Source organism: Heptranchias perlo, chromosome 13 (genome assembly GCF_035084215.1).
Source record: "Heptranchias perlo isolate sHepPer1 chromosome 13, sHepPer1.hap1, whole genome shotgun sequence".
NCBI lineage: Eukaryota > Metazoa > Chordata > Chondrichthyes > Hexanchiformes > Hexanchidae > Heptranchias > Heptranchias perlo.
The window spans coordinates 64,189,566-64,215,261 of NC_090337.1; the positions used below are offsets into that span (position 1 = coordinate 64,189,566).

The window sequence follows — 25,696 nt, forward strand, 5'->3', positions numbered from 1 at the left end:
GTTGGGGGGATCCACGTCTCTGCGGCGGACGGCGTGGACTGCGAGGCTGCTGGGGCTGGTCATGCTCTTCGTCCTCCGAGGGTGTCCACACACCACCCATCTGGCAGGTGTTGGTCTGAGGGGTTGTGCAGGGTAGGTGGGTGACTCCTCGGACTGGGGCTGCGGTTTCGTGTCGGTCTGTCCTCTGGCTTGGCGGGGGGTGGTGGAGGGCAGGTGTTGCCCTATGTGACGCGGTGGCCTCCTGCGTGGGTGAGGGCGCTCCCCCGTGGAGCGCACCTTGGCACCTGGCACAGGCTGCTGGCTGCAACACGCCTGGTTGAGGAGGGACTGTTTCCCCCAGTGTGGGAAACTCACTGGGCTCGATTTTAGGGTCAGGTTACCTGCGGGTTTCCAGCGGGGGGGCCCCGAAAATCCCGATCTCCGATCACGTGACCGGATTCGGACGAAATCCCGGCCACTTCCGGGTACCGCGCTGACGTGCGGGGCTGCGCGCGCAAGCCCCGCTGGTGGGAATCCCGCAGGCAATTAAAGCCAGCGGGGTTCCACTTGAGAGTACTTAACTTGCTCGTTGTGGTCAGTTAATGAGCTGAAGCAGCTGTCAAAAGAGGAAGTGTGGGATTTTACGTTCAAAGCAGTCAGTTTCCCACACTGGGGGAAACAGGACCCTTCAAACCAGGCGTGTTGCAGCCAGCAGCCTGTGGCAGGTGCCAAGGTGCGCTCCACGGGGGAGCGCCCTCACCCACGCAGGAGGCCACCGCATCACATAGGGCAACCCCTGCCCCCCACCACCCCCCGGCCAAGCCAGAGGACAGACCGACACGAAACCGCAGCCCCAGTCCGAGGACCCACACACCTACCCTGCACAACCCCTCAGACCAACACCTGCCAGTTGGGTGGTGTGTGGACACCCTCGGAGGACGAAGAGCATGACCAGCACCAGCAGCCTCGCAGTCCACGCCGTCCGCCGCAGAGACGTGGATCCCCCCAACACGGTGTGGTTGCACGCCCACCTGCACAGCAGGAGGGAGGGCTACCGCAGAGAGAGACGCGTCGCAGAGGGCACTACCCTCGCCACAGGGTCCACAGACCGAGGCGCAGCTCCCCGGACCTCTCCCAGCAGCAGTGCACAGGGAGGCGCAGATTCGCTCGACATGTAGTCGTGGAGATCTGCAGCCTCTTTCATGCCGAGCTGCTCCTGGCTGGCCCCAGCACCAACTGCTTACCTGTCGCTGGCAAAGTCACCACTGTCCTCCACACCTTCTCCTCCGCATCCTTCCAGGGTGCAGCCGGCAACACCGCCGATGTCTCTCAGTTGTCTGCGCGGACGAGCCCTGCAAATACACCTGCACCTACTCTGCAGTAACACGATGGGTGGCATCAGTGGTGGGTCCTCATAGTGATACCCAGGAGCGGGCATTATTGGACACAATGGACAGGATTCGCGGAGACATGGCAGTGGTGGTGTCAATATAATGTGTGCTGTTTGTGGCTCTGAAATTCAATATGGGTAACACCCATGACAAACCCTCAGACACCCTTGTGCACCCCCTTCATGCTGACGAGACGTTTGCCTTACCCTGCCTACTGCACATATGTGATGCATGCCCTGTGGCTGCAGCACAGGTGGTGGCAGGTTGATTGAGGCTGGCCGTGAGGGAGATGCACGAGAGGGTGAGTATGGGATGGAGCCATGAGATTGTATGAGGATTGGGTCGCGTGTTAGTGGCAGGATGAGTACTGGCGAGGTGAGTAGGTGGAGGTAAGATGAGGATGGGGTGTGAGTGGGCATGAAGGGTGATGTGACAGAATAGTGTTGGCGGTGCCGAAGGAGATGTGGGGTGGGGGCAGTGTTGTGGCAAACGGAGTGTAGGGGAAAGACTTCGTGTTCTCACTGTGGCTGACCTACTGCGGTCATTGCAGCGCCTCCTGCACTGTATGCAGGTGGGCGATATGTTGGTGGCGCAGGTGACCCCCTCTGCCACCTCGAGCCAGGCCTTCTTGGTGGCAGAGGCAGGCCCCTTCCTCCCGCCCGCCGGGGGGAAGATCTGTGTCCTCCCCCTCCTCCTCACCCCATCTGATGATACCTGGGGTGAGGCATCATTAAACTGGGAGCAGCCTTCCCCCTGGGCTGCTCCATGCTGCAATTTGTCCCATTGGTTGCAGCATCTGTCAGTGGAGGACTGCCCCTTTAACTAGAGAGCCTCCAGCTGACAGATCGTACTGCGCATGCGCAGCCCGCCCGACGCGCAGGCCAGCGCCGTGGACCCCGGAGGAGCAGGTAATTGGATCCTATTAGTGGATTGCCTGCTACGATCGCGTGGGCAACCCACTAATTTCGCCGTTCGCGTTTTCGACGCTCCCGGAGGACCACCCGCTGGGAACCCGCAGGCCTGCTAAATTCGAGCCCACTGCCTTGAACCGAAAATCCCACACTTCCTCTTTTGACAGCTGCTTCAGCTCATTAACTGACCACAACGAGCAAGGTAAGTACTCTCAAGTGGAACCCCGCTGGCTTTAATTGCCTGCGGGATTCCCACCAGCGGGGCTTGCGCGCGCAGCCCCGCACGTCAGCGCGGTACCCGGAAGTGGCCGGGATTTCGTCGCGATCCGGTCACGTGACCGGATATCGGGATTTTCGGGGCCACCCCGCTGGGAACCCGCCGGAAACACGATCCCAAAATCGAGCCCAAAATATCTGTTCAATTCCTCTGCCGTTTCCTTGTTTCCATTATTATTTCCCCAGTCTCATCCTCTAAGGGACCAATGTTTACTTTAGCTACCCTCTTCCTTTTTATATACTTGTAGAAGCTTTTACTGTCAGTTTTTATATTTCTTGCTAGTTTACTCTCATAATTTATTTTCTCCCTCTATTATTCTTTTAGTCATCCTTTGCTGGTTTTTAAAGTTTTCCCAATCTTCGGGCTTACCAGTAATCTTTGCCATGTTGTATGCTTTTTCTTTTAACCTGATACCATCCTTGACTTCCTTAGTTAGCCATGGTTGGTTCACCCGTTTTATGGAGTCTTTCCTACTCACAGGGATATATTTTTGTTGCGAGTCATAAAATATCTTTTCAAATGTTTGCCACTGCTAATCCACCATCATACCATCTAATCTGTTTACCCAGTCCACTTTAGCCAATTCCGCCCTCATTCCTTTATAATTGCCCTTATTTAAGTTTAATACAGTAGTTTCAGACCCAAGATCCTCGCTCTCAAACTGGATGTGAAATTCTATCATGTTATGATCACTGCTTCCCAAGGGATCCTTTACTTTGAGATCATTAATTAATCCTGTTTCGTTACCCATTACCAGATCCAAAATGGCCTGTTCCCTGGTTGGTTCCCCAACATATTGGTCTAAGAAGCAGTCCCTAATACACTCTATGAACTCCTCCTCAGGGCTGTTTATGCCAATTTGATTTGTCCAATCTATGTGAAAATTAAAATCGCCCATGATTATTGCATTACCTTTTTTATAAGCCCCCCCTTATTTCCTGATTAATAGTTTGCCCTACAGGACACACAAAGGCAAAGGCAAAGGCAAACCAAGCCCAGATGACCCTGCAAAGTCTTCCTCACCAACATCTGGGCACTTGTGTCAAAATTGGGATAGCAGTCCCACAGGCCAGTCATGCAACAGCCTGACGTAGCCATACTCACAGAATCATACCTTTCAGCCAACATCGTGGACTCCTCCATCACCATCCCTGGGTATGTCCTGTCCCACCCGCAGACCCACCAGAGATGGCGGCACAGTGGTATACAGTCAGGAGGGAGTGGTCCTAGAGTCCTCAACATTGACTTCGGACCCCATGAAATCTCATGGCATCAGGTCAAACATGGGTAAGGAAACCTTCTGCTGATTACCACCTACCGCCCTCCCTCAGCTGATGAATCAGTCCTCCTCCATGTTGCGCACCATTTGCCAGAAGCACCGAGGGTAGCAAGGGCACAGAATGTACTCTGGGTGGGGGACTTCAATGTCCATCACCAAGAGTGGCTCGGTAGCACCACTACTGATTGAGCTGGCCGAGTCCTGAAGGACATAACTACCAGACTGGGCATGCGGCAGATGGTGAGCGAACCAACATGAGGGAAAAACCTATTTGACCTTGTCCTCACAAATCTACCTGTCGCACATGCATCTGTTCATGACAGTATTGGTAGGAGTGACCCTGCATAGTCGGTGTGGAGACGAAGTCCCGTCTTCACACTGAGGACACCTTCCATTGTGTTGTGTGGCACTACCACTGTGCTAAATGGGATAGATTCAGAACAGATCTACCAGCTCAAAACTGGGCATCCATGAGGCGCTGTGGGCCATCAGCAGCAGCAGAATTGTACTACCTGTAACTTCATGGCTCGGCATATTCCTCACTCTACCATGACCAACAAGCCATGGGATCAACCCTAGTTCAATCCACACTCTCCCCACCGCCCCGGGCACTACCCACTCTCTCCCCACCACCCCAGGCACTACCCGCTCTCTCCCCAACGCCCCAGGCACTACCCGCTCTCTCCCCAACGCCCCAGGCACTACCCGCTCTCTCCTCACCACCCCGGGCACTACCCACTCTCTCCCCACCGCCCCGGGCGCGACACGCGCTCTCCCCACCGCCCCGGGCGCTACCCGCTCTCTCCCCACCGCCCCGGGCACTACCCACTCTCTCTCCACCACCCTGGGCACTACCTACTCCCTCTATGCCACCCTGGGCACTATCTACTCCCTCTATGCCACCCCGGGCACGATCCACACTCTCTACACCGCCCCAGGCACGATCCACACACATTACACCACCCTGGGCACAATCTACTCCCTCTATGCCACCCTGGGCACGATCCACACTCTCTACACCGCCCCAGGCACGATCCACACACATTACACCACCCTGGGCACAATCTACTCCCTCTATGCCACCCTGGGCACAATCTACTCCCTCTATGCCAGCCCGGGCACTATCCACTCTCTCTACACCACTCTTGTGGTAGGTGTTACACTTGGTGACATTGAGCAGTGAGCACGGTGACACCTGTTACAATGGTTGGTCAAGAAGGTAGGTATTAAGGAGCATCTTAGAGGACAGAGAGCTACATAGGAACAGGAGAAGGCTATTCAGCCCTTTGAGCCTGATCCGCCATTCAGTGAGATCATGGCTGCTCTCTAACTTAACTCCATCTACCCATCTTGGTTCCATATCTTTGCCTAACAAAAATCTATCAATCTCAGTTTTGAAATTTTCAATTGACCCCCAGCGTCAGCAGATTTTTGGACGATAGAGTTCCAGATTCCACTCCCCTCTGTGTGAAGAAGCGCTTACTTTGCCACTTGCCCCTTGCCCTGCTCAGACCCCCGCGGTGGCGGTGTGCCCTTGTCACCAATCACATTTTGGTCTGTCCCCCTACTCCTCTGGCACCTTCTCTTCCTTTGACCATCTCACCCTCTCACCTCTCCTTTAATATCCTCGTTCTCTGCCGCCCACCCAAGTACCACAACAAGTTTCTCACCGGGGTATCTCCACTGCTTCCCTCCCTCAGCGTCTGCACTGAGCGACTTCTTATCCTCAGTGATTTTAATCTCCATCCCCACTCATCAGGATCTCTCTCCTCTGAGTTGATTGCCCTCCCATCCGCCTTTAATCTCTCCCTCCATATAAACTCCCTTACCATATTCACGGCCACCCCCTCCACCTTACCATCTCTCGTGGCCTCTCTACTCCCATCGTGTCAATCGCTGATAAGGCCATCTCTGATCACTTCCTTGTATCCCACACCACCCAAAACCCCCCTTCCACCTCCCATCCCCATTTCCTTCTGTGTCGCCCCTGGGAAAAAAAACTCTCCCCCAAGTCATTTACAACGGCACTTTCAAATTCCCAACTGTCTAGCCTTTGGCCCTCCGTTCACCACGACATTTCTGCAACTACCGATCTGCTCAATCACACCCTCATCTCCACCTTTGATGCCCTTGTCCCCATTAAAACCATTACTCTCTCTCTCACCCTGGTCATGCACCCTGTTACAGCCCTCATCTCTGCTCCTTTAAGTCCATGGGACGCAGATTTGAACGTTTATGGCAGACAACTGGTTTAACCGTTCATCACCAGATCTGGCTGGACCACATAAAGCACTATTGGGTCCTGCTCTCCTCTGCCAAAACTGCTCACTATTCCAGAATCATCCTGGAATGCAAAGATAGCCCTCGGCTTTTCTTCTCCACTACAGAGTAAAGAACCGTCTTCTCAAACCCTTCTCTCCTGCCCCCTCCACCCTCACCTGCAACAGCAAGTGCGAGGAGCTCATGGACTTCTTTGTCACTAAGATTGAGACCATTAGTTCAGCTGCCTCTGCCGCTTCCCTCCCTTCCCCTGGCCCACCAAGCCAAACTTCTCCTAAGGTTCCCTCGGCCTAGCTCTGATCTCACATCTTTCTCTAGTTTCTCTCCTATCTCCCCTCTCCGAGCTCATCTTGACTCTGAGACCCACCACCTGCTCCCTCGACCCTATTCCCACCAAACTGCTGACCACCCAACTTCCCTTCCTGACCCCCATGTTATCTGATATTGTTAACAGTTCCCTCTCCTCAGGTACTGTCCCCCTCCCCTACAAATCTGCCGTCATCACCCCCCCACCCCACCAAAAAAAAACACCTCGACCCCTCTGTCCTTGCAAACTACCGCCCCATCTCCAACCTCCCTTTCCTCTCAAGTCCTTGAACGTGTTGTCGCCTCCCAAATCCAAGCCCATCTCTTCTGCAACTCCATGTTTGAACCCCTCCAATCAGGTTTCCATCCCTGCCACAGTTTTGAAACAGCCCTTATCAAAGTCACAAATAACATCCTATGTGACTGTGACGATGGTAAACTATCCCTCCTCATCCTTCTCGACCTGTCTGCAGCCTTTGACACGGTTGACCACACCATCCTCCTCCAACGCCTCTCGTCCGTCATCTAGCTGGGTGGGACTGTGCTCGCCTGGTTCAATTCTTATTTATCCCATCATAGCCAGAGAATCACCTGCAATGGCTTCTCTTCCCGCTCCCGCACCGTTACCTCTGGAGTCCCCCAAGGATCTATCCTTGCCCCCCTTCTATTTTTTTTTTTTTTTATTCGTTCACGGGATGTGGGCGTCGCTGGCAAGGCCGGCATTTATTGCCCATCCCTAATTGCCCTCGAGAAGGTGGTGGTGAGCCGCCTTCTTGAACCGCTGCAGTCCGTGTGGTGACGGTTCTCCCACAGTGCTGTTAGGAAGGGAGTTCCAGGATTTTGACCCAGCGACAATGAAGGAACGGCGATATATTTCCAAGTCGGGATGGTGTGTGACTTGGAGGGGAACGTGCAGGTGGTGTTGTTCCCATGCGCCTGCTGCCCTTGTCCTTCTAGGTGGTAGAGGTCGTGGGTTTGGGAGGTGCTGTCGAAGAAGCCTTGGCGAGTTGCTGCAGTGCATCCTGTGGATGGTGCACACTGCAGCCACAGTGCGCCGGTGGTGAAGGGAGTGAATGTTTAGGGTGGTGGATGGGGTGCCAATCAAGCGGGCTGCTTTATCTTGGATGGTGTCAAGCTTCTTGAGTGTTGTTGGAGCTGCACTCATCCAGGCAAGTGGAGAGTATTCCATCACACTCCTGACTTGTGCCTTGTAGATGGCGGAAAGGCTTTGGGGAGTCAGGAGGTGAGTCACTCGCCGCAGAATACCCAGCCTCTGACCTGCTCTCGTAGCCACAGTATTTATATGGCTGGTTCAGTTAAGTTTCTGGTCAATGGTGACCCCCAGGATGTTGATGGTGGGGGATTCGGTGATGGTAATGCCGTTGAATGTCAAAGGGAGGTGGTTAGACTCTCTCTTGTTGGAGATGGTCATTGCCTGGCACTTATCTGGCGCGAATGTTACTTGCCACTTATCAGCCCAAGCCTGGATGTTGTCCAGGTCTTGCTGCATGCGGGCTCGGACTGCTTCATTATCTGAGGGATTGCGAATGGAACTGAACACTGTGCAGTCATCAGCGAACATCCCCATTTCTGACCTTATGATGGAGGGAAGGTCATTGATGAAGCAGCTGAAGATGGTTGGGCCTAGGACACTGCCCTGAGGAACTCCTGCAGCAATGCCCTGGGGCTGAGATGATTGGCCTCCAACAACCACTACCATCTTCCTTTGTGCTAGGTATGACTCCAGCCACTGGAGAGTTTTCCCCCTGATTCCCATTGACTTCAATTTTACTAGGGCTCCTTGGTGCCACACTCGGTCAAATGCTGCCTTGATGTCAAGGGCAGTCACTCTCACCTCACCTCTGGAATTCAGCTCTTTTGTCCATGTTTGGACCAAGGCTGTAATGAGGTCTGGAGCCGAGTGGTCCTGGCGGAACCCAAACTGAGCATCGGTGAGCAGGTTATTGGTGAGTAAGTGCCGCTTGATAGCACTGTCGACGACACCTTCCATCACTTTGCTGATGATTGAGAGTAGACTGATGGGGCGGTAATTGGCCGAATTGGATTTGTCTTGCTTTTTGTGGACAGGACATACCTGGGCAATTTTCCACATTGTCGGGTGGACGCCAGTGTTGTAGCTGTACTGGAACAGCTTGGCTAGAGGCGCAGCTAGTTCTGGAGCACAAGTCTTCAGCACGACAGCTGGGATGTTGTCGGGGCCCATAGCCTTTGCTGTATCCAGTGCACTCAGCCATTTCTTGATATCACGTGGAGTGAATCGAATTGGCCGAAGACTGGCTTCCGTGATGGTGGGGATATCGGGAGGAGGCTGAGATGGATTATCCACTCGGCACTTCTGGCTGAAGATGGTTGCAAATGCTTCAGCCTTGTCTTTTGCACTCACGTGCTGGACTCTGCCATCATTGAGAATGGGGATGTTTGCAGAGCCTCCTCCTCCCGTTAGTTGTTTAATTGTCCACCACCATTCACGACTGGATGTGGCAGGACTGCAGAGCTTTGATCTGATCCGTTGGTTGTGGAATCGCTTAGCTCTGTCTATAGCATGTTGCTTCTGCTGTTTAGCATGCATGTAGTCCTGAGTTGTAGCTTCACCAGGTTGGCACCTCATTTTTAGGTACGCCTGGTGCTGCTCCTGGCATGCTCTTCTACACTCCTCATTGAACCAGGGTTGATCCCCTGGCTTGTTGGTAATGGTAGAGTGAGGAATATGCCGGGCCATGAGGTTACAGATTGTTCTGGAATACAATTCTGCTGCTGCTGATGGCCCACAGCGCCTCATGGATGCCCAGTTTTGAGCTGCTAGATCTCTTCTGAATCTATCCCATTTAGCACGGTGGTAGTGCCACACAACACGTTGGATGGTGTCCTCAGTGCGAAGACGGGATTTCATATCCACGAGGACTGTGCGGTGGTCACTCCTACCAATACTGTCATGGACAGATGCATTTGCGACAGGTAGATTGGTGAGGACGAGGTCAAGTAAGTTTTTCCCTCGTGTTGGTTCGCTCACCACCTGCCGCAGGCCCAGTCTGGCAGCTATGTCCTTCAGGACTCGGCCAGTAGTGGTGCTACCGAGCCACTCTTGGTGGTGGACATTGAAGTCCCCCACCCAGAGTACATTCTGTGCCCTTGCTACCCTCAGTGCTTCCTCCAAGTGGTGTTCAACATGGAGGAGGACTGATTCATCAGCTGAGGGAGGACGGTAGGTTGTTATCAGCAGGAGGTTTCCTTGCCCATGTTTGACCTGATGCCATGAGATTTCATGGGGTCCAGAGTCAATGTTGAGGACTCCCAGGGCCACTCCCTCCTGACTGTATATCACTGTACTGCCACCTCTGGTGGGTCTGTCCTGCCGGTGGGACAGGACATACCCAGGGATGGTGATGGAAGAGTCTGGGACGTTGGCTGAAAGATATGATTCTGTGAGTATGGCTATGTCAGGCTGTTGCTTGACTAGTCTGTGGGACAGCTCTCCCAATTTTGGCACAAGTCCCCAGATGTTAGTAAGGAGGACCTTGCAGGGTCGACTGGGCTTGGTGTTTTGCCGTTGTCGTGTCCGGTGCCTCGTGGTCCGATGCCGGGTGGTCCGTCCGGTTTTATTCTTATTATGACTTTTCGTAGCGAGATTTTACAACTGAGTGGCTTGCTCGGCCATTTCAGAGGGCAATTAAGAATCAACCACATTGCTGTGGGTCTGGAGTCACATATGGGCCAGACCGGGTAAGGGCGGCAGGCTTCCTTCCCTAAAGGACATTAGTGAACCAGATGGGTTTTTACGACAATCCGGTAGTTTCATGGCCATCATTACTGATACTGGTATTTTAATTCCAGATTTTTTATTTATTTAATTAATTGAATTTAATTAATTAATTGAATTTAAATTCGCCAGCTGCCGTGGCGGGATTTGAACTCATGACTCTGGATTTTAGTCCAGGCCTCTGGATTACTAGCCCAGTAACATAACCACTATGCTACCGTACTCATCTACATGCTGCTCCTCGGCGACATCATCTGAAATCGCAATGTCAGATTCCACACGCACGCTGAAGACACCCAGCTCTACCTCACCACCACCTCTCTCGACCTCTCGTCTTTTATTTGTCACATTGCACATCCAGTACTGAATGAGCAAAAATTTCCTCCAACTAAATATCAGGAAGACCGAACCCATTGTCTTTGGTCCCCGCCACAAACTCCGCTCCCTAGCCACCGACTCCATCCCTCTCCCTGGCCACTGTCTGAGGCTAAACCAGACCGTTAGCAACCTTGGCATCCTATTTGACCCTGAGATGAGCTTCCGACCACATATCCGCTCCATCACCAAGATCGCCAACTTCCACCTCCGTATCATCGCCCATCTCCACCCCTGCCTCAGCTCATCTGCTGCTGAAACCCTTATCCACGCCTTTGTTACCTCTAGACTGGACTATTCCAATGCTCTCCTGGCCGGCCTCCCATCTTCTACCCTCCATAAACTTGAGCTCATCCAAAACTCTGCTGCCGTATTCTAACTCACACCAAGTCCGGTTCACCCATCACCCCTGTGCTCGCTGACCTACATTGGCTCCCGGTCCAGGTACGCCTCAATTTTAAATTTCTCATCCTTGTTTTCAAGTCCCTCCATGGCCTCGCCCCTCCCTTTTTCTGTAACCTCCTCCAGCCCTACAACCCTCCGAGATCTCTGCGCTCCTCCAATTCTGGCCTCTTGTGCATCCCCGATTTTAATCGCTCCACCATTGGTGGACATGCCTTCAGCTGCCTAGGCCCTGATGCTCTGCAATTCCCTCCCTAAACCTCTCCGCCTCTCTCTCCTCCTTTAAGACGCTCCTTAAAACCTACCTCTTTGACCAAGCTGTCCTAATGTGGATTGGTGTCAAATTTTGTTTGATAATCGCTCCTGTGAAGCGCCTTGGGACGTTTTACTACGTTAAAGGTGCTATATAAATGCAAGTTGTTGTTGTACTGACATTACCCCTGAGCAGCCTAGCTCTAATTTCAACGTTACACCTCATTGTTCTGGACTCCCCCACCAGAGGAAATAGTTCCCCTATCAAAATCTTTAATCACCTTAAACATCTCAATTATATCACCCCTTAGTCTTCTATACTTGAGGGAATACAAGCCTAGTCTATGTGAACTGTCCTCATAATTTAACCCTTTCAGCTTGTTATTCTGGTGAATCTGCGCTGCACTCCCTCCAAGGCCAATAAATCCTTCCTGAGGTGCCCAGAACTGAACACAATACTGCAGATGCGGTCGAACCAGAACTTTATACAGCTGCAGCATAACTCCCACCTCTTTGTATTCCAGCCCGCCTTGAGATAAAGCTAACATTCCATTAGCCTTTTTAAATTATTTTTTGTACCTGTCCACTAGCTTTTAGTGATTTCTGTACTTGGACCCCTAAATCTCTCTGCTCCTCCACAGTTCCTAGCTTCTTACCATTTAGAAAATACTCTGATCTATCTTTCTTTGTTCTAAAGTGGCTGACCTCACACTTCCCCACTTTGAACTCCATCTGCCACAGTTTTGCCCACTCACTCAATCTATCAATGTCCCTTTGCAACTTTCTGTTCCCATCCACACTGGAGAAACGGAGAGGTTTAGGGGGAATTCCAGAACTTAGAGCCTGGATGCCAATGGCGGGGCGAAGGAAGTTGGGGGAAACAAGAATTGGAGGGACTAAGCTCTTTGGGAAAACCAAGAAAGTTTGAAAAATTCATGTAAATAAAGTCAGTGACAGCAAAATTGAAGTTTAACATTTACGTGTCATATTTATGTTCATTTTTATGTCATGTACCGAGAGCTCTAAATACAATGTGCAGAAGGAAACCTGCACTGCGTGTATGCTTTTTTTTACAGCCAGACGTGTTGGGAATCCTGCAATATTGCCGACCAGTGTGTTTTTTCTCACATGTAAGTGTAGTCAAAGTCCTATTTGAATGGACTGCGTAGAAACCAGCTGCCCGAGTGCCCCTCACCACGTGGTGCAGAAACAAGCAGAAGTAAAGTGAGATGCATGGAGAGACCAGGAGGCCATCTGACTGCACCCACGAGACACGGGCATCAAGACCCCACTGTGACCCAGCAGCCAAACTGAACAAATCATCCCAAAAGGTGATGTGTGTAAACCTGGAAAGTATTAGCACTGGAATGGCAATAAAAAAAAGAGAGAAAGGTGGCTCTGGAATGGTGATTTAAAAAAAGGAAGTTGGCACTGGAATGGTAATAAAAAAGGAAAGGTGACTCTGGTTGAAGCCTTGAAGGTTTCCAATGGGGCCAAACATCAGATAGTTTTGAACCGCTGGTTTAGATAAACCCCAGGTTCACTTCAGATGAGATCTTTGCCACGAACACCAGATAAAAGTCTAACCATCCGTCAAATATGCTCTTCCACGTTAAACACACACGTTAAATTTGATGGATTCAAAGATGGAAGATTTGGCAAACAAATTTCAAGTACAAATTTTAAACAGATACCTCTTCTTTTTCAGTCAGGTGTTCAGTTTGACGTTCTTTCATCTTCTTCTTGGATTCATTTTTCTGGAAACAAAAGGCAATTAAAAATCAAATTGATTCGGGTCAATTTTGTGATTGCGGTGAATGATTCAATAGTGGTCCAAAGCAGCTATCTGCCTGCAGTTTTCGGGCTCAACTTATTTGAATAATTAACACGAGCTCCCAGGCCAGCTTTGGTCTTCCACCAGGAGTCAATCTTATTTGGGCTGTGGAAAAGCTGGCTCAAATTTAAAGTGATGCACCCACCTAATAGGAAATGACTGCATATGGGGATGGGTATTGTTTCAGCCTTTATGTAGGCACAAAATGGATTTTAAACTTATGTGAGGCTTTTCCAAGGCTGTGTGTGTGTGTGTGTGGGGGAGGAGGGGTGCAGGAGGAAGGGCATTCCTGGCAAATATGAAGTGAAAGGAAACCCAATATGGAAGCCCAATCTGGAATCTGTAGGAAGACAATGGAGCAACAACCAACCCTGTCAGCTGGCTGACAAAGTGGTTGTGCCACTGCATGAGGTGAATGTGAGGTTGGTTGCTCTATTTAGCATTCAGAGCAACCCATCCCCCACCTCCAGAGGACAACAGTGCACCATGCCCACCAGGCTCAGCGTTCTGGACGGTACATGGTTGCCATCCGCGATCTCTGCACTCTTGGGACCCGTGCTACCTGTGGCTCATCAAGCCTCCAAATGACGACCATATTGCACCTTGCAAACAATGCCCATCACTTGCTTGATGCATCTGTGGAACAGCAAACTGACTGGGAATGATCCGTTGGGGTTTAACGAGGCCCGCTGGAGGAGCCGCCATCTGCGAGTTGGCCTCCCAGAGCTGACGGAGATGCGTGGCAGTCTCCCTTATGAAGGCAAGGCCGCTGAGAATCGGGCGTCCTGAGCTGCACATCCAATTATACAATCCATAACCGTACCATAAGCGGAGCCCCCAAAAATGCATAGAAGTCTATCATCAAATAGGTTTCAGTTGCACACAAGCGGCAACGGTGCAGTCAACTAGAACTGCAACAGCTGACAAATACACAAAAACTTAGTTTGCCCACTTTGTTGAGATGATTCAAAGGGACATTGGGGCAGAATTTCCATGGGGGTTCACCATTCTGGTGGCATTTTTGTGGATCTTCCACTGAAGTTATGGTGGTCGATCAGGAGAACCCCCGCAGAAGTTCCAGATGACTATTTTATCCCCCTGCCCTGCCGAAGGTGCTGGCTCATGCTCAGTTACAGTTCGACTTGCACCGACAGTCCTGCCGTACCTCGCCCAAGTAACCACTCTTCATGCGTGAACCGGACATTCTACCTTGGTGAGGGGGTGGGGGGGGTGAGAGAAAAGAGGGGGAATCACAACCGTGCCCAAACCATTTTAGTAGGAGGAATAAGGAGGCCACTTACTCCTTGGAAAACAAGAGTTTAAATGGGGTAGAGGAGCAAAGGGATCATGGGGTACAGATACACAAATCACTAAAAGTAGCAACTTCAAAAATGCAAACAAAGCACTGGGGTTCATTTCTAGAAGAATAGAATTCAAAAGTAGATACATTACGTTAAACTTACATAAAACCTTGGTTAGACCACACTTCAAGCATTGTGTACAGTTCTGGTCTCCATATTACAAAAAAGGATAGAGTCATTTGAGAAGATGCAACAAAGATTTACTAGGACGATACCAGAACTGAGAGGTTACACCTATCAGGAAAGATTGAACAGGCTGGGGCTCTTTTCTCTAGAAAAAAGAAGACTGAGGGGTGACCTGATAGAGGTCTTTAAAATTATGATGGGGTTTGATAGAGTAGATGTAAAGATGATATTTCCACTTGTGGGGGAGTCCAAAACTAGGGGCCATAAATATAAGATAGTCACTAATAAATCCAATAAGGAATTCAGGAGAAATTTCTTTACCCAGAGAGTGGTTAGAATGTGGAACCTGCTACCACATGGAGTAGTTGAGGCGAATAGCATAATGCATTTAAGAGGAAGGTAGACAAAGACATGAGGGAGAAAGGAATAGAAGGACATGTTGATAGCGTTGATGAAGTAGGGAGGGAGGAGGTTCATGTGGAGCATAAACACCGGCATGGACCTGTTGGGCCGAATGGCCTGTTTCTGTGCTGTAAATTCTATGTAAGTCTTTGTAATTCTATGACCAAGACTGAATGTGAAGACAAATGAATATTCTGGAGTTTTGTTTGATTAAGTTTGGGGACCGTGGAGTATTTATAAAGAACTTTTGTTCAGGAGACTAAATGGGTGATGTAGAGAACATGGAGGGGCAGAGTCCGCGAGGGGGGCAGAGTCCATGAATGGGCAGTGGAAGGAATGTTTTTCTCAATTCATGATTTCTTTCCTCCTTCATTAAAATTCCCTCTTTTTTTCAGGCCCCCAGACTCTGCACTGCGAAGACTTCTTGTATTTGAGAATAAACACTGCACACCACAGCCTCCCAGTGAGTGTTTCAAAGTTTTCCCACTCACCAGTTTCTCAAATCTCTCCCTCCAGTTTCTCAACTCTTCCGTATGATCCTCATTATGAAATGTCCTCAAGTTCGACAAAAGTGGACTCTCAGATTGAATCTCCTGCAGTTTCTAACAATAAAAAAGTCCAAGTTTTAACTTAAATAGATCAATCAATAGATAATTATTGATTACCATGCCATATCGACATGGGAAATGCATAGGTCACCGATTGGGACAGTAGTTTGTGTCATTAGGTGACACAGAAAACTTCCCTCTCACTGATGGAAACAGAAAACATGTCTCACTGATCAGAAACATAGAAACATAGAAAATAGGAGCAGGAGGAGGCCATTCGAGCCTGCTCCACCATTCAATATGATCATGGCTGATCCTCTATCTCAATACCATATTCCTGCTCTCTCCCCATACCCCTTGATGCCTTTTGTGTCTAGAAATCTATCCAGCTCCTTCTTAAATATATTCAGTGACTTGGCCTCCACAGCCTTCTGTGGTAGAGAATTCCACAGGTTCACCACCCTCTGAGTGAAGAAATTTCTCCTCATCTCAGTCTTAAATGTCCTACCCCGTATCCTGAGACTGTGACCCCTCGTTCTGGACCCCCCAGCCAGGGGAAACATCCTCCCTGCATCCAGTCTGTCTAGCCCTGTCAAAATTTTATACATTTCAACGAGATCCCCTCTCACTCTTCTAAACTCGAGTGGATACATGATGTGGAGATGCCGGTGATGGACTGGGGTTGACAATTGTAAACAATTTTACAACACCAAGTTATAGTCCAGCAATTTTATTTTAAATTCACAAGCTTTCGGAGGCTTCCTCCTTCGTCAGGTGAACGATGTGAAAATGAAATCCTCGAAATGAAATCGCATTTATAATTCACAGAACAATGCTTGGTGAGTACAGACAGTTTTTTCAACTGCCCGTTGCCAAGGCAATCAGTGTGCAGACAGACAGGTGTTACCTGCCAGGTCTCACAGAATATACAAATCACCAAAAAAGAACAACAAACAAAAAAAAACAGAGATAGAGAGGTAGAAACATAGAAAAGACAGCAACTGACCCGTTATATTAAAAACAGATAACACACGAATCTCCATCAAAGACGGGCACCTCAGCACCTCACTCTACCGCAAGCCCACGGTTTTTAATATAACGGGTCAGTTGCTGTCTTTTCTATGTTTCTACCTCTCTATCTCTGTTTTTTTTTTGTTTGTTGTTTTTTTTTGGTGATTTGTATATTCTGTGAGACCTGGCAGGTAACACCTGTCTGTCTGCACACTGATTGCCTTGGCAACGGGCAGTTGAAAAAACTGTCTGTACTCACCAAGCATTGTTCTGTGAATTATAAATGCGATTTCATTTCGAGGATTTCATTTTCACATCGTTCACCTGACGAAGGAGGAAGCCTCCGAAAGCTTGTGAATTTAAAATAAAATTGCTGGACTATAACCTAGTGGATACAGGCCTAGTCAACCCAATCTCTCCTCACACGACAGTCCTGCCATCTCAGGAATCAGTATGGTGAACCTTCGCTGCACTCCCTCTATGGCAAGTATATCCTTTCTTAGGTAAGGAGACCAAAACTGCACACAATACTCCAGGTGTGGTCTCACCAAGGCCCTGTATAACTGCAGTAAGACATCCTTGCTCCTGTACTCAAATCCTCTTGCAATGAAGGCCAACATACCATTTGCCTTCCTAACGGCTTGCTGCACCTGCATGTTTGCTTTCAGTGACTGGTGTACAAGGACACCCAGGTCCCTTTGTATATCAACATTTCCCAATCTATCACCATTTAAATAATATTCTGCCTTTCTGTTTTTCCTTCCGAAGTGCATAACTTCTCATTTATCCACGTTATACTGCATCTGCCATGCATTTGCCCACTCACTCAACTTGTCTAATTCACCTTTTGTGTCGTCAGTAAATATTACATTTGGTTCCCTCATCCAAATCATTGATATATATTGTGAATAGCTGGGGCCCAAGCACTGATCCCTGCGGTACCCCACTAGTCACCGCCTGCCACCCCGAAAACAACCCATTTATTCCTACTCTCTGTTTCCTGTCTGTTAACCAATTTTCAATCCATGCCAGTATATTACCCCAATCCCATGTGCTTTAATTTTGCACACTAACCTCTTACGTGGGACTTTATCAAAGGCTTTCTGAAAATCCAAATAAACCACATCCACTGGTTCTCCCTTATCTATTCTACCAGTGACATCCTCAAAAACCTCCAGTAGGTTTGTCAAACATGATGTCCCTTTCATAAATCCATGCTGACTTTATCTAATCCCGTTGATATTTTCTAAGTTATACTGTTATCACATCCTTTATAATAGACTCTAGCATTTTCCATACTGCTGATGTTAGGCTAACCGGAGAAGATTGCATGATGGTTATTATAGTCAAGTTTGCTGTTAAAACTAACAGAATGCTGACAACATTAAAGTGGGAATTAACAGACCTTGGGAAAATCACAGGAGCTGAGGAAAGATGTGCTGGGATAGCATGATTTCTAAAAGACATGTAGATAAAGGGACTGAAGGTTAATAAATCAAGGAGTCACGCAGGCTCAGACCTCCCTATCTCGAGCCCCCGCAAGCTAGTGAATAGAAGTTTGTTTCTCCAAACAGTCCTGTGAAGGCTGGCAATGCAAACTCTAAGATAAGGTACCGTTAGGTCTGTAACAACAAGGCACGGATGGTACCAGCTGTTGCTTGGAATGTAACTTCTAAAGGGTGAGAGGCATGATTAATGGTAAGGCTGAGGGATGTGGATGTGATAGTGAACTACCACATAGACTGAAAAAGGGGATAAGAAGAGACCTCAAAAGCTGAGGAAGGCACGCAAGATTCTGGCGAGGAAGAAGAGAACTCTTCAGTCAACAGAACATAGCGAGAGAGAGAGAGAGAGAGAGAGACCGAGCCTGTGCCGCAGTCACTCGGAGGGATAGAGAGAGAGAGAGAGAGAGAGAGACCGAGCCTGTGCCGCAGTCACTCGGAGGGATACTTCCAAGGTCTCAAGGAACAGACTGTGACTATTTCTCATTGTTAAGTATCATTTTCTTTGTACTAATTGTGGTGTGCTTAATAAATCTGTTTTGCCTTTACCCATAATACCAGTACCGTGGTGGTCTTCTTGTTGTCACGAACCAGTCCTTGGATTGGATTAAATTATAATCCTGAAAGTAGGGCTTTAAATCCTACAGGTCTGAAGTTTCCTGTTTTCTCTCTCCCTCCTTTTTTAAATAGTGGGGTTACATTTGCCACCCTCCAATCTGTAGGAACTGTTCCAAAATCTATAGAATTTTGGAAGATGACAACAAATGCATCCACTATTTCCATGACCACCTCTTTTAGTACTCTGGGATGCAGATTATCAGGCCCTGGGGATTTATCGGCTTTCAGTCCTATTAATTTCTCCAGCACTATTTTTTTTACTAATACTAATTTCCTTTAGTTCCTCCTTCTCACTAGTCCCTCAGTTCCCTAGTATTTCTGGGAAGTTATTTGTGTCCTCTTCCATGAAGACAGAACCAAAGTATTTGTTTAATTGCTCTGCCATTTCCTTGTTCCCCATTATAAATTCTCCCATTTCTGACTGTAAGGGACCTACATTTGTCTTCACTAATCTTTTTCTTTTTACATACTTGTAGAAGCTTTTACAGTCTGCTTTTATGTTCCTTGCAAGTTTACTCTCGTACTCTATTTTTCACCTCTTAATCAATCTCTTGGTCCTTTTTTGCTGAAATCTAAACTGCTCCCAATCCTTTGGCTTGCTACTTTTTCTAGCAACTTTATATGACTCCTCTTTGGATCTAATACTATCCTTAATTTCTTTTGTTAGCCATGGTTGGGCCGCTTTTCCTTTTGTGTTTTTGCACCAGAAAGATATGTATAACTGTTGCAATTCATGCATTCGTTCCTTAAATGTTAGCCATTGCCTATCCACCGTCATGCCTTTTAATGAAGCTTCCCAATCTATCATAGCCAACTCACTCCTCATACCTTTGTAGTTTCCTTTGTTTAGATTTAGGACCCTAGTTTGGACTACTTCACTTTCCATCTTAATGAAGAATTCTATCATGTTATGGTCACTCTTCCCTAAAGGACCTGAACAACAAGATTATTAATTAACCCCTTCTCATTGTACAATACCCAATCTAGGATAGCCTGTTCCCTGGTTGGTTCCTCAACGTACTGGTCTAAAAAACCATCTCGTACACACTCCAGGAATTCATCCTCCACAGTATTATTGCTAATTTGGTTTGGCTAGTCTACATGTAGATTAAAGTCACCCATGATTACTGTAGTACCCTTGTTACATGCATCTCTAATTTCCTGTTTGATGCCATCCCCTACATCACCACTACTGTTTGGAGGCCTATAGACAACTCCCACCGGTGTTTTCTGCCCCTTGGTGCTTCTTAACTCCACCCAGACTGATTCTACATCTTGATTTTCTGAGCCAATATCCTTTCTCACTATTGCTCTGATCTCATCCTTTACGAACAATGCCACCCCTTTTCCTTTTTGTCTGTCCTTCCTAAATATCGAATACCCTTGGATATTCAGCTCCCAGCCTTGGTCACCCTGCAGCCATGTCTCCGTAATCACAATTATATCGTATCCGTTTACATCTATTTGTGCTGTTAATTCATCTACCTTATTACGAATGCTTCGTGCATTCAGATACAGTGCCTTTAGATTTGTCTTTTTAACATTTTTAGACATCTTAACATTTTTTTGTACTATGGCCCCATTTGTCTTATTCCCACTTTTTTCTTACCCGGGTCCTATTTGTTAGTGCACTCTTTTGTTTGTACACTCTGTCCCTTCCTGACACAATCGGATTATCCTTACCCCAATCACTTTCCGGCACTGCTTCCTTGTCTTCTCTCTTTAGCATTCTAGATTTCTCTCCACCAGAACCCTCCCCCCTCCCACTTATTTAGTCATTGATCGACACAATAGATGCGCCTCTCAACAATTGTCTGGTCAAGGACACCGTCAGTCGACTGATGGGTTCATTGATTGACACGGTTAAGGACACGGTCATTGATTGACACAGCTTAGCACATGGTCATTGATTGACACGGTCAAGGACACGGTCATCGATTGACACAGTCAAGGACACGGTCATCGATTGACACGGTCATCGATTGACACGGTCAAGGACACGGTCATCGATTGACACGGTCAAGGACACGGTCATCGATTGACACAGTCAAGGACACGGTCATCGATTGACACGGTCATCGATTGACACGGTCAAGGACACGGTCATCGATTGACACGGTCAAGGACACGGTCATCGAATGACACGGTCAAGGACACGATCATCGATTGACACGGTCATCGATTGACACGGTCAAGGACACGGTCATCGATTGACACGGTCAAGGACACGGTCATCGATTGACACAGTCAAGGACACGGTCATCGATTGACACAGTCAAGGACACGGTCATCGATTGACACGGTCATCGATTGACACGGTCAAGGACACGGTCATCGATTGACACGGTCAAGGACACGGTCATCGAATGACACGGTCAAGGACACGATCATCGATTGACACGGTCATCGATTGACACGGTCAAGGACACGGTCATCGATTGACACGGTCAAGGACACGGTCATCGATTGACACGGTCAAGGACACGGTCATCGATTGACACGGTCAAGGACACGGTCATCGATTGACACGGTCAAGGACACGGTCATCGATTGACACGGTCAAGGACACAGTCATCGATTGACACGGTTAAGGACACGGTCATCGATTGACATATTAAAAACAGCAATCAATGGATCGTATGATCGTGTTACATCCAGTGTTGCCAATAGATTTACTTAGCACCTATATTGGTACCAATACACTTTGGGATAGAATGTTGCCCATTCATCTTCAATGGGTGGAAACTCTAACCCTATGGGGAAAAAACACACTCAAATCAGTCCAATTTAGTACTGTACGATACACTTTGTATGATACTTTGATAGCATAAGTAATATTAAGAGGGAGGTGGACAGGGAGTTGTCGAGAAGATCATGTAGTGAACTGTGCACTAAACTCTGGGGTCAGCCAGCACACCCATGTTCTCAATTCATCAAACCCTTTCCACCAGCACTGGCACCCAGTGGCGGACCATAGCTTGCCCTTGATGTTTTACAGCTCTCTCCAGACACGACCTAGGTTGGAAAAAGTCAGTATCTACCACTGGGAGATTGTCACCCTTCAAACAGACGCAGTATAAAGATTTACAAACTTACCTTTTACCCAAAGAACGGTAAGAATCTGGAATGCGCTACCACATGGAGTGGTTGAGGCGAATATTAGATGCATTTAAGGGGAAGCTAAATAAACACACTGGGGAGAAGGAATAGAAGGATATGCTGAAAGGGTTAGATGAAGAGAGATGGGGGAGGCTCGTGTGGAGCATAAACGCCAGCATAGACCAGCTGGGCCGAATGGCTGGTTTCTGTGCTGTGGACTCAATGTAAATCTATATACCTGAAATTCCAGTGGCAAAACTGTATCCAACATGTTCATTATTTTAGTGTCAACTGAGTGAACCTATTTAAAATAAATTTCTCTCACTGCTTCAATAGACAGGTTCTTCGACGCGATATTCTGGAACTCCATTAGAAGTTCCTGTCTCAGGCGTTCCATTTCCTGGAAAAACTTTTTCCTTTCTTCCTCCTTCCAGTTTTCAAACTCCTTCCTCACTTCTTCCTCTCTCCTGTGGGATTCCTCCAATTCCTGGTTCAGAAGCACAAAGGGTTTAAGCAGATCAATCTCAAATGGTTTTATTCATGCAGAAGTCAATCATAATTTGCCTCTAATGCAAAGGTTGTCTTTCAGAGGACATGTTAAAGGAGGCCCTGTCTGCCCTCTCAGGTGGACGTAAAAGATCCCATGGCACAACTTCGAAGAAGAGCAGGGGGGTTCTCCCTGGTGTCCTGGCCAAAATTTATCCCTCAAACCAACATCACAAAAAAACAAATTATCTGGCCATTGTCACTTTGCAAGTAAATGCAAGTCTTTCTTTTTAAATGTCCTCTTCTTTAGTCATCGTGTCTCTAATATAAAAATATAATTGTTTACTTTGTGAAAACTATTTTATGTAAGGTTGGGACCTTTTTTGCTGCCCTTTAAGTTGGTGGCGCCATCTTATGGCAAAGTGAAACATTACTTTGTTAGCCTGTGCCAGTGGGACAGAGGCACCGTTTCAAACTGACCACAAATTTAGGACTGACGTCAGGGCAATTCTTCAACACACCGAGTGACCAACATATGGAACTGACTTCTGGGAAGGGTATTGGTGTCAAAAGCCTTGGGATCATTTAATAGACAGATGCTGTGATCGAGACACTATGGGGTCTTTCTATATGGATGTGCTAGGATGGGGCAAAATGCCCTTTATTATCTGCATCTGAGTGAAGAATAACCTGCATCCATCATATAAGGAAGGGGAGATTTAATAGAGGGGCTCAAATTTCTGAAGGATATTGATAGAGTAAGTTAGGAGAAACTGTTAGGAGGGATTGGCAGGAGGGTCAGTAACCAGAGGTCACAGATTTAAGATAGTTGGCAAAAGAACCAGAGGGGAGATGAGGAGGATATTTTTTACGTAGCGAGTTATGATCTGGAATGCACTGCCTGAAAGAGCGGTGGAAGCAGATTCAATAATAATTTTCAAAAGAGGATTGGATAAATACTTCAAAAGGAAACATTTCCAGGGCTATGGGGAAAGAACAGGAGAATGGGACTAATTGAATAGCTTTCAAAGGGCTGGCACAAGCACGATGGGCCAAATGGCCTCCTTCTGTGATGTATGATTCTATGAGTGACAGCCCGGGGATAATAACCTATAGGACCAGGACGCCGCCAGCCACACAGTGCACACACAGAATGCTGAGGGTGCAACAGCAGTAACTTCTGTCCAACGATTGGCACAGACCAACGCCTCCAGCCCCCTCCGCCTTCCCAGTGCTGGCACAGACTGACTCAGCACCCTCACAGCACTTGGCACAGACTGACTCAGCACTCTGACAGCACTTGGCACAGACTGACTCAGCACTCTGACAGCACTGGGCACAGACTGACTCAGCACTCTGACAGCACTTGGCACAGACTGACTCAGCACTCTGACAGCACTTGGCACAGACTGACTCAGCACTCTGACAGCACTGGGCACAGACTGACTCAGCACTCTGACAGCACTGGGCACAGACTGACTCAGCACCCTCACAGCACTGGGCATAGACTGACTCAGCACCCTCACAGCACTGGGCACAGACTGACTCAGCACCCTCACAGCACTGGGCACAGACTGACTCAGCACTCTCACAGCACTGGGCACAGACTGACTCAGCACCCTCACAGCACTGGGCACAGACTGACTCAGCACCCTCACAGCACTGGGCACAGACTGACTCAGCACTGGGCACAGACTGACTCAGCACCCTCACAGCACTGGGCACAGACTGACTCAGCACCCTCACAGCACTGGGCACAGACTGACTCAGCACTGGGCACAGACTGACTCAGCACTCACACAGCACTGGGCACAGACTGACTCAGCACCCTCACAGCACTGGGCACAGACTGACTCAGCACCCTCACAGCACTGGGCACAGACTGACTCAGCACTGGGCACAGACTGACTCAGCACCCTCACAGCACTGGGCACAGACTGACTCAGCACCCTCACAGCACTGGGCACAGACTGACTCAGCACTCACACAGCACTGGGCACAAACTGACTCAGCACTCACACAGCACTGGGCACAGACTGACTCAGCACTCACACAGCACTGGGCACAGACTGACTCAGCACCCTCACAGCACTGGGCACAGACTGACTCAGCACTCACACAGCACTGGGCACAGACTGACTCAGCACTCACACAGCACTGGGCACAGATTGACTCAGCACTCACACAGCACTGGGCACAGACTGACTCAGCACTCACACAGCACTGGGCACAGACTGACTCAGCACCCTCACAGCACTGGGCACAGACTGACTTACCACCCTCCCACCCCAGAGCACTGACTGACACAGCACCTCACAACACTGGGCACAGTGACTCAGCACCCTCCAATCAATAGCACCAGATGATGTGGAAGAAAATTGGAGATTTTTTAAAAAATATATACAGGAAAAAAAGGAGAGACTATCCACACAACCATATATTAAATGAGATGAAGGTACGACTCCAAGTACAAGCATGTTATAATAGTGCCATTTGTCTTCAAATACATTAAAAGCATATCTGCCACCTCACTGTGAGCAACTTTAAGGGTGGGGGGGGGGGGGGGGCGGGGAGGGGGTGGAGTGGCTGGGAATCAGGTTTATGTATTAGGAACCGTGCTACAGCCAGCTTCAATTAAGATGATGCAAAACAATTAATATGTGACAGAGTGGGTTTTCTTAAAGCGATTTCCTAAAGGGGTCACTCTAACAACAAGAGAGAAATCATTGTACAAAGGTTTATTTACAGCAACCACACAAGTATTCCTTCCCCTAAGCTACAGCTCAAGATACAGACAGGAACTGCACAGACTCACCGCGTACCTGCGGGAAATGGAGAAAAGGCTTCTGTTAACAGGTCCCGTTAACAAGCTGCCTCATGCACTTGCTTTGCCGTCTAAATCAGCAAATTTCCAGCCTACAAATTTATAGGAAGGGTTTTCATCAGTTCTCCTCCATCCCTGCAAGGGGTTGTCCAACTAGAAGAGAGGGATCATTGTACCAATCACCCGATGTCAAACTGTGCCAAAGTGACAATTTGACTGCCTCGTCTGGGATAGGGTAACTGGTAGTTTCTCCCCTTCTCAGAGAGGGAGAGTAATTACTCTGCTATAAACAGCATGTCACATTCTTTCAAAGCAAGTGAGAGAACATCCAGCTCCAGACTCAACTCTGCACTGTAACATTAAAACAGCGTATCACTAAGCTGCAAAGAAACTTTTGAAACACAACGAGAAAGACTAAATAGATGTTAATCAAGTGGGGTGATTAACACTGCCTTTACTCAACACCTCAGGTGAACCAGCTGGTAATATTACACAAGCTGCATGCATCATACTTGCTCTGTAGCTCAGTGGCTGTTACACTTTGGATGTTTAGGGGATGAAATCGGATGTGGGCGGGGACGCAAAAACAGGTGGAATTGCATTTGCCACCCATTATACCTCACACCCGATGTTGAGTTCTACTGAAGTTAATGGG

General features: G+C 48.4%; 1 protein-coding gene across 4 annotated transcripts in view; it reads right to left on the bottom strand.

Annotated features, from left to right (window-relative positions):
- The window catches only part of dzip1l (DAZ interacting zinc finger protein 1-like), a 300,747-nt gene that overhangs the window by 237,482 nt on the left and 37,569 nt on the right, over positions 1 to 25,696 (bottom strand). For all 4 annotated transcript variants that reach the window (XM_067995596.1, XM_067995594.1, XM_067995593.1 and 1 more), the window contains exons 5-7: positions 22,057 to 22,218; positions 15,445 to 15,555; positions 12,925 to 12,987 (exon numbers count right to left, since the gene is read on the bottom strand). In XM_067995596.1, the coding sequence (XP_067851697.1) occupies positions 12,925 to 12,987; positions 15,445 to 15,555; positions 22,057 to 22,218 (336 nt within the window). The remainder of the gene's footprint in view (positions 1 to 12,924; positions 12,988 to 15,444; positions 15,556 to 22,056; positions 22,219 to 25,696) is intronic.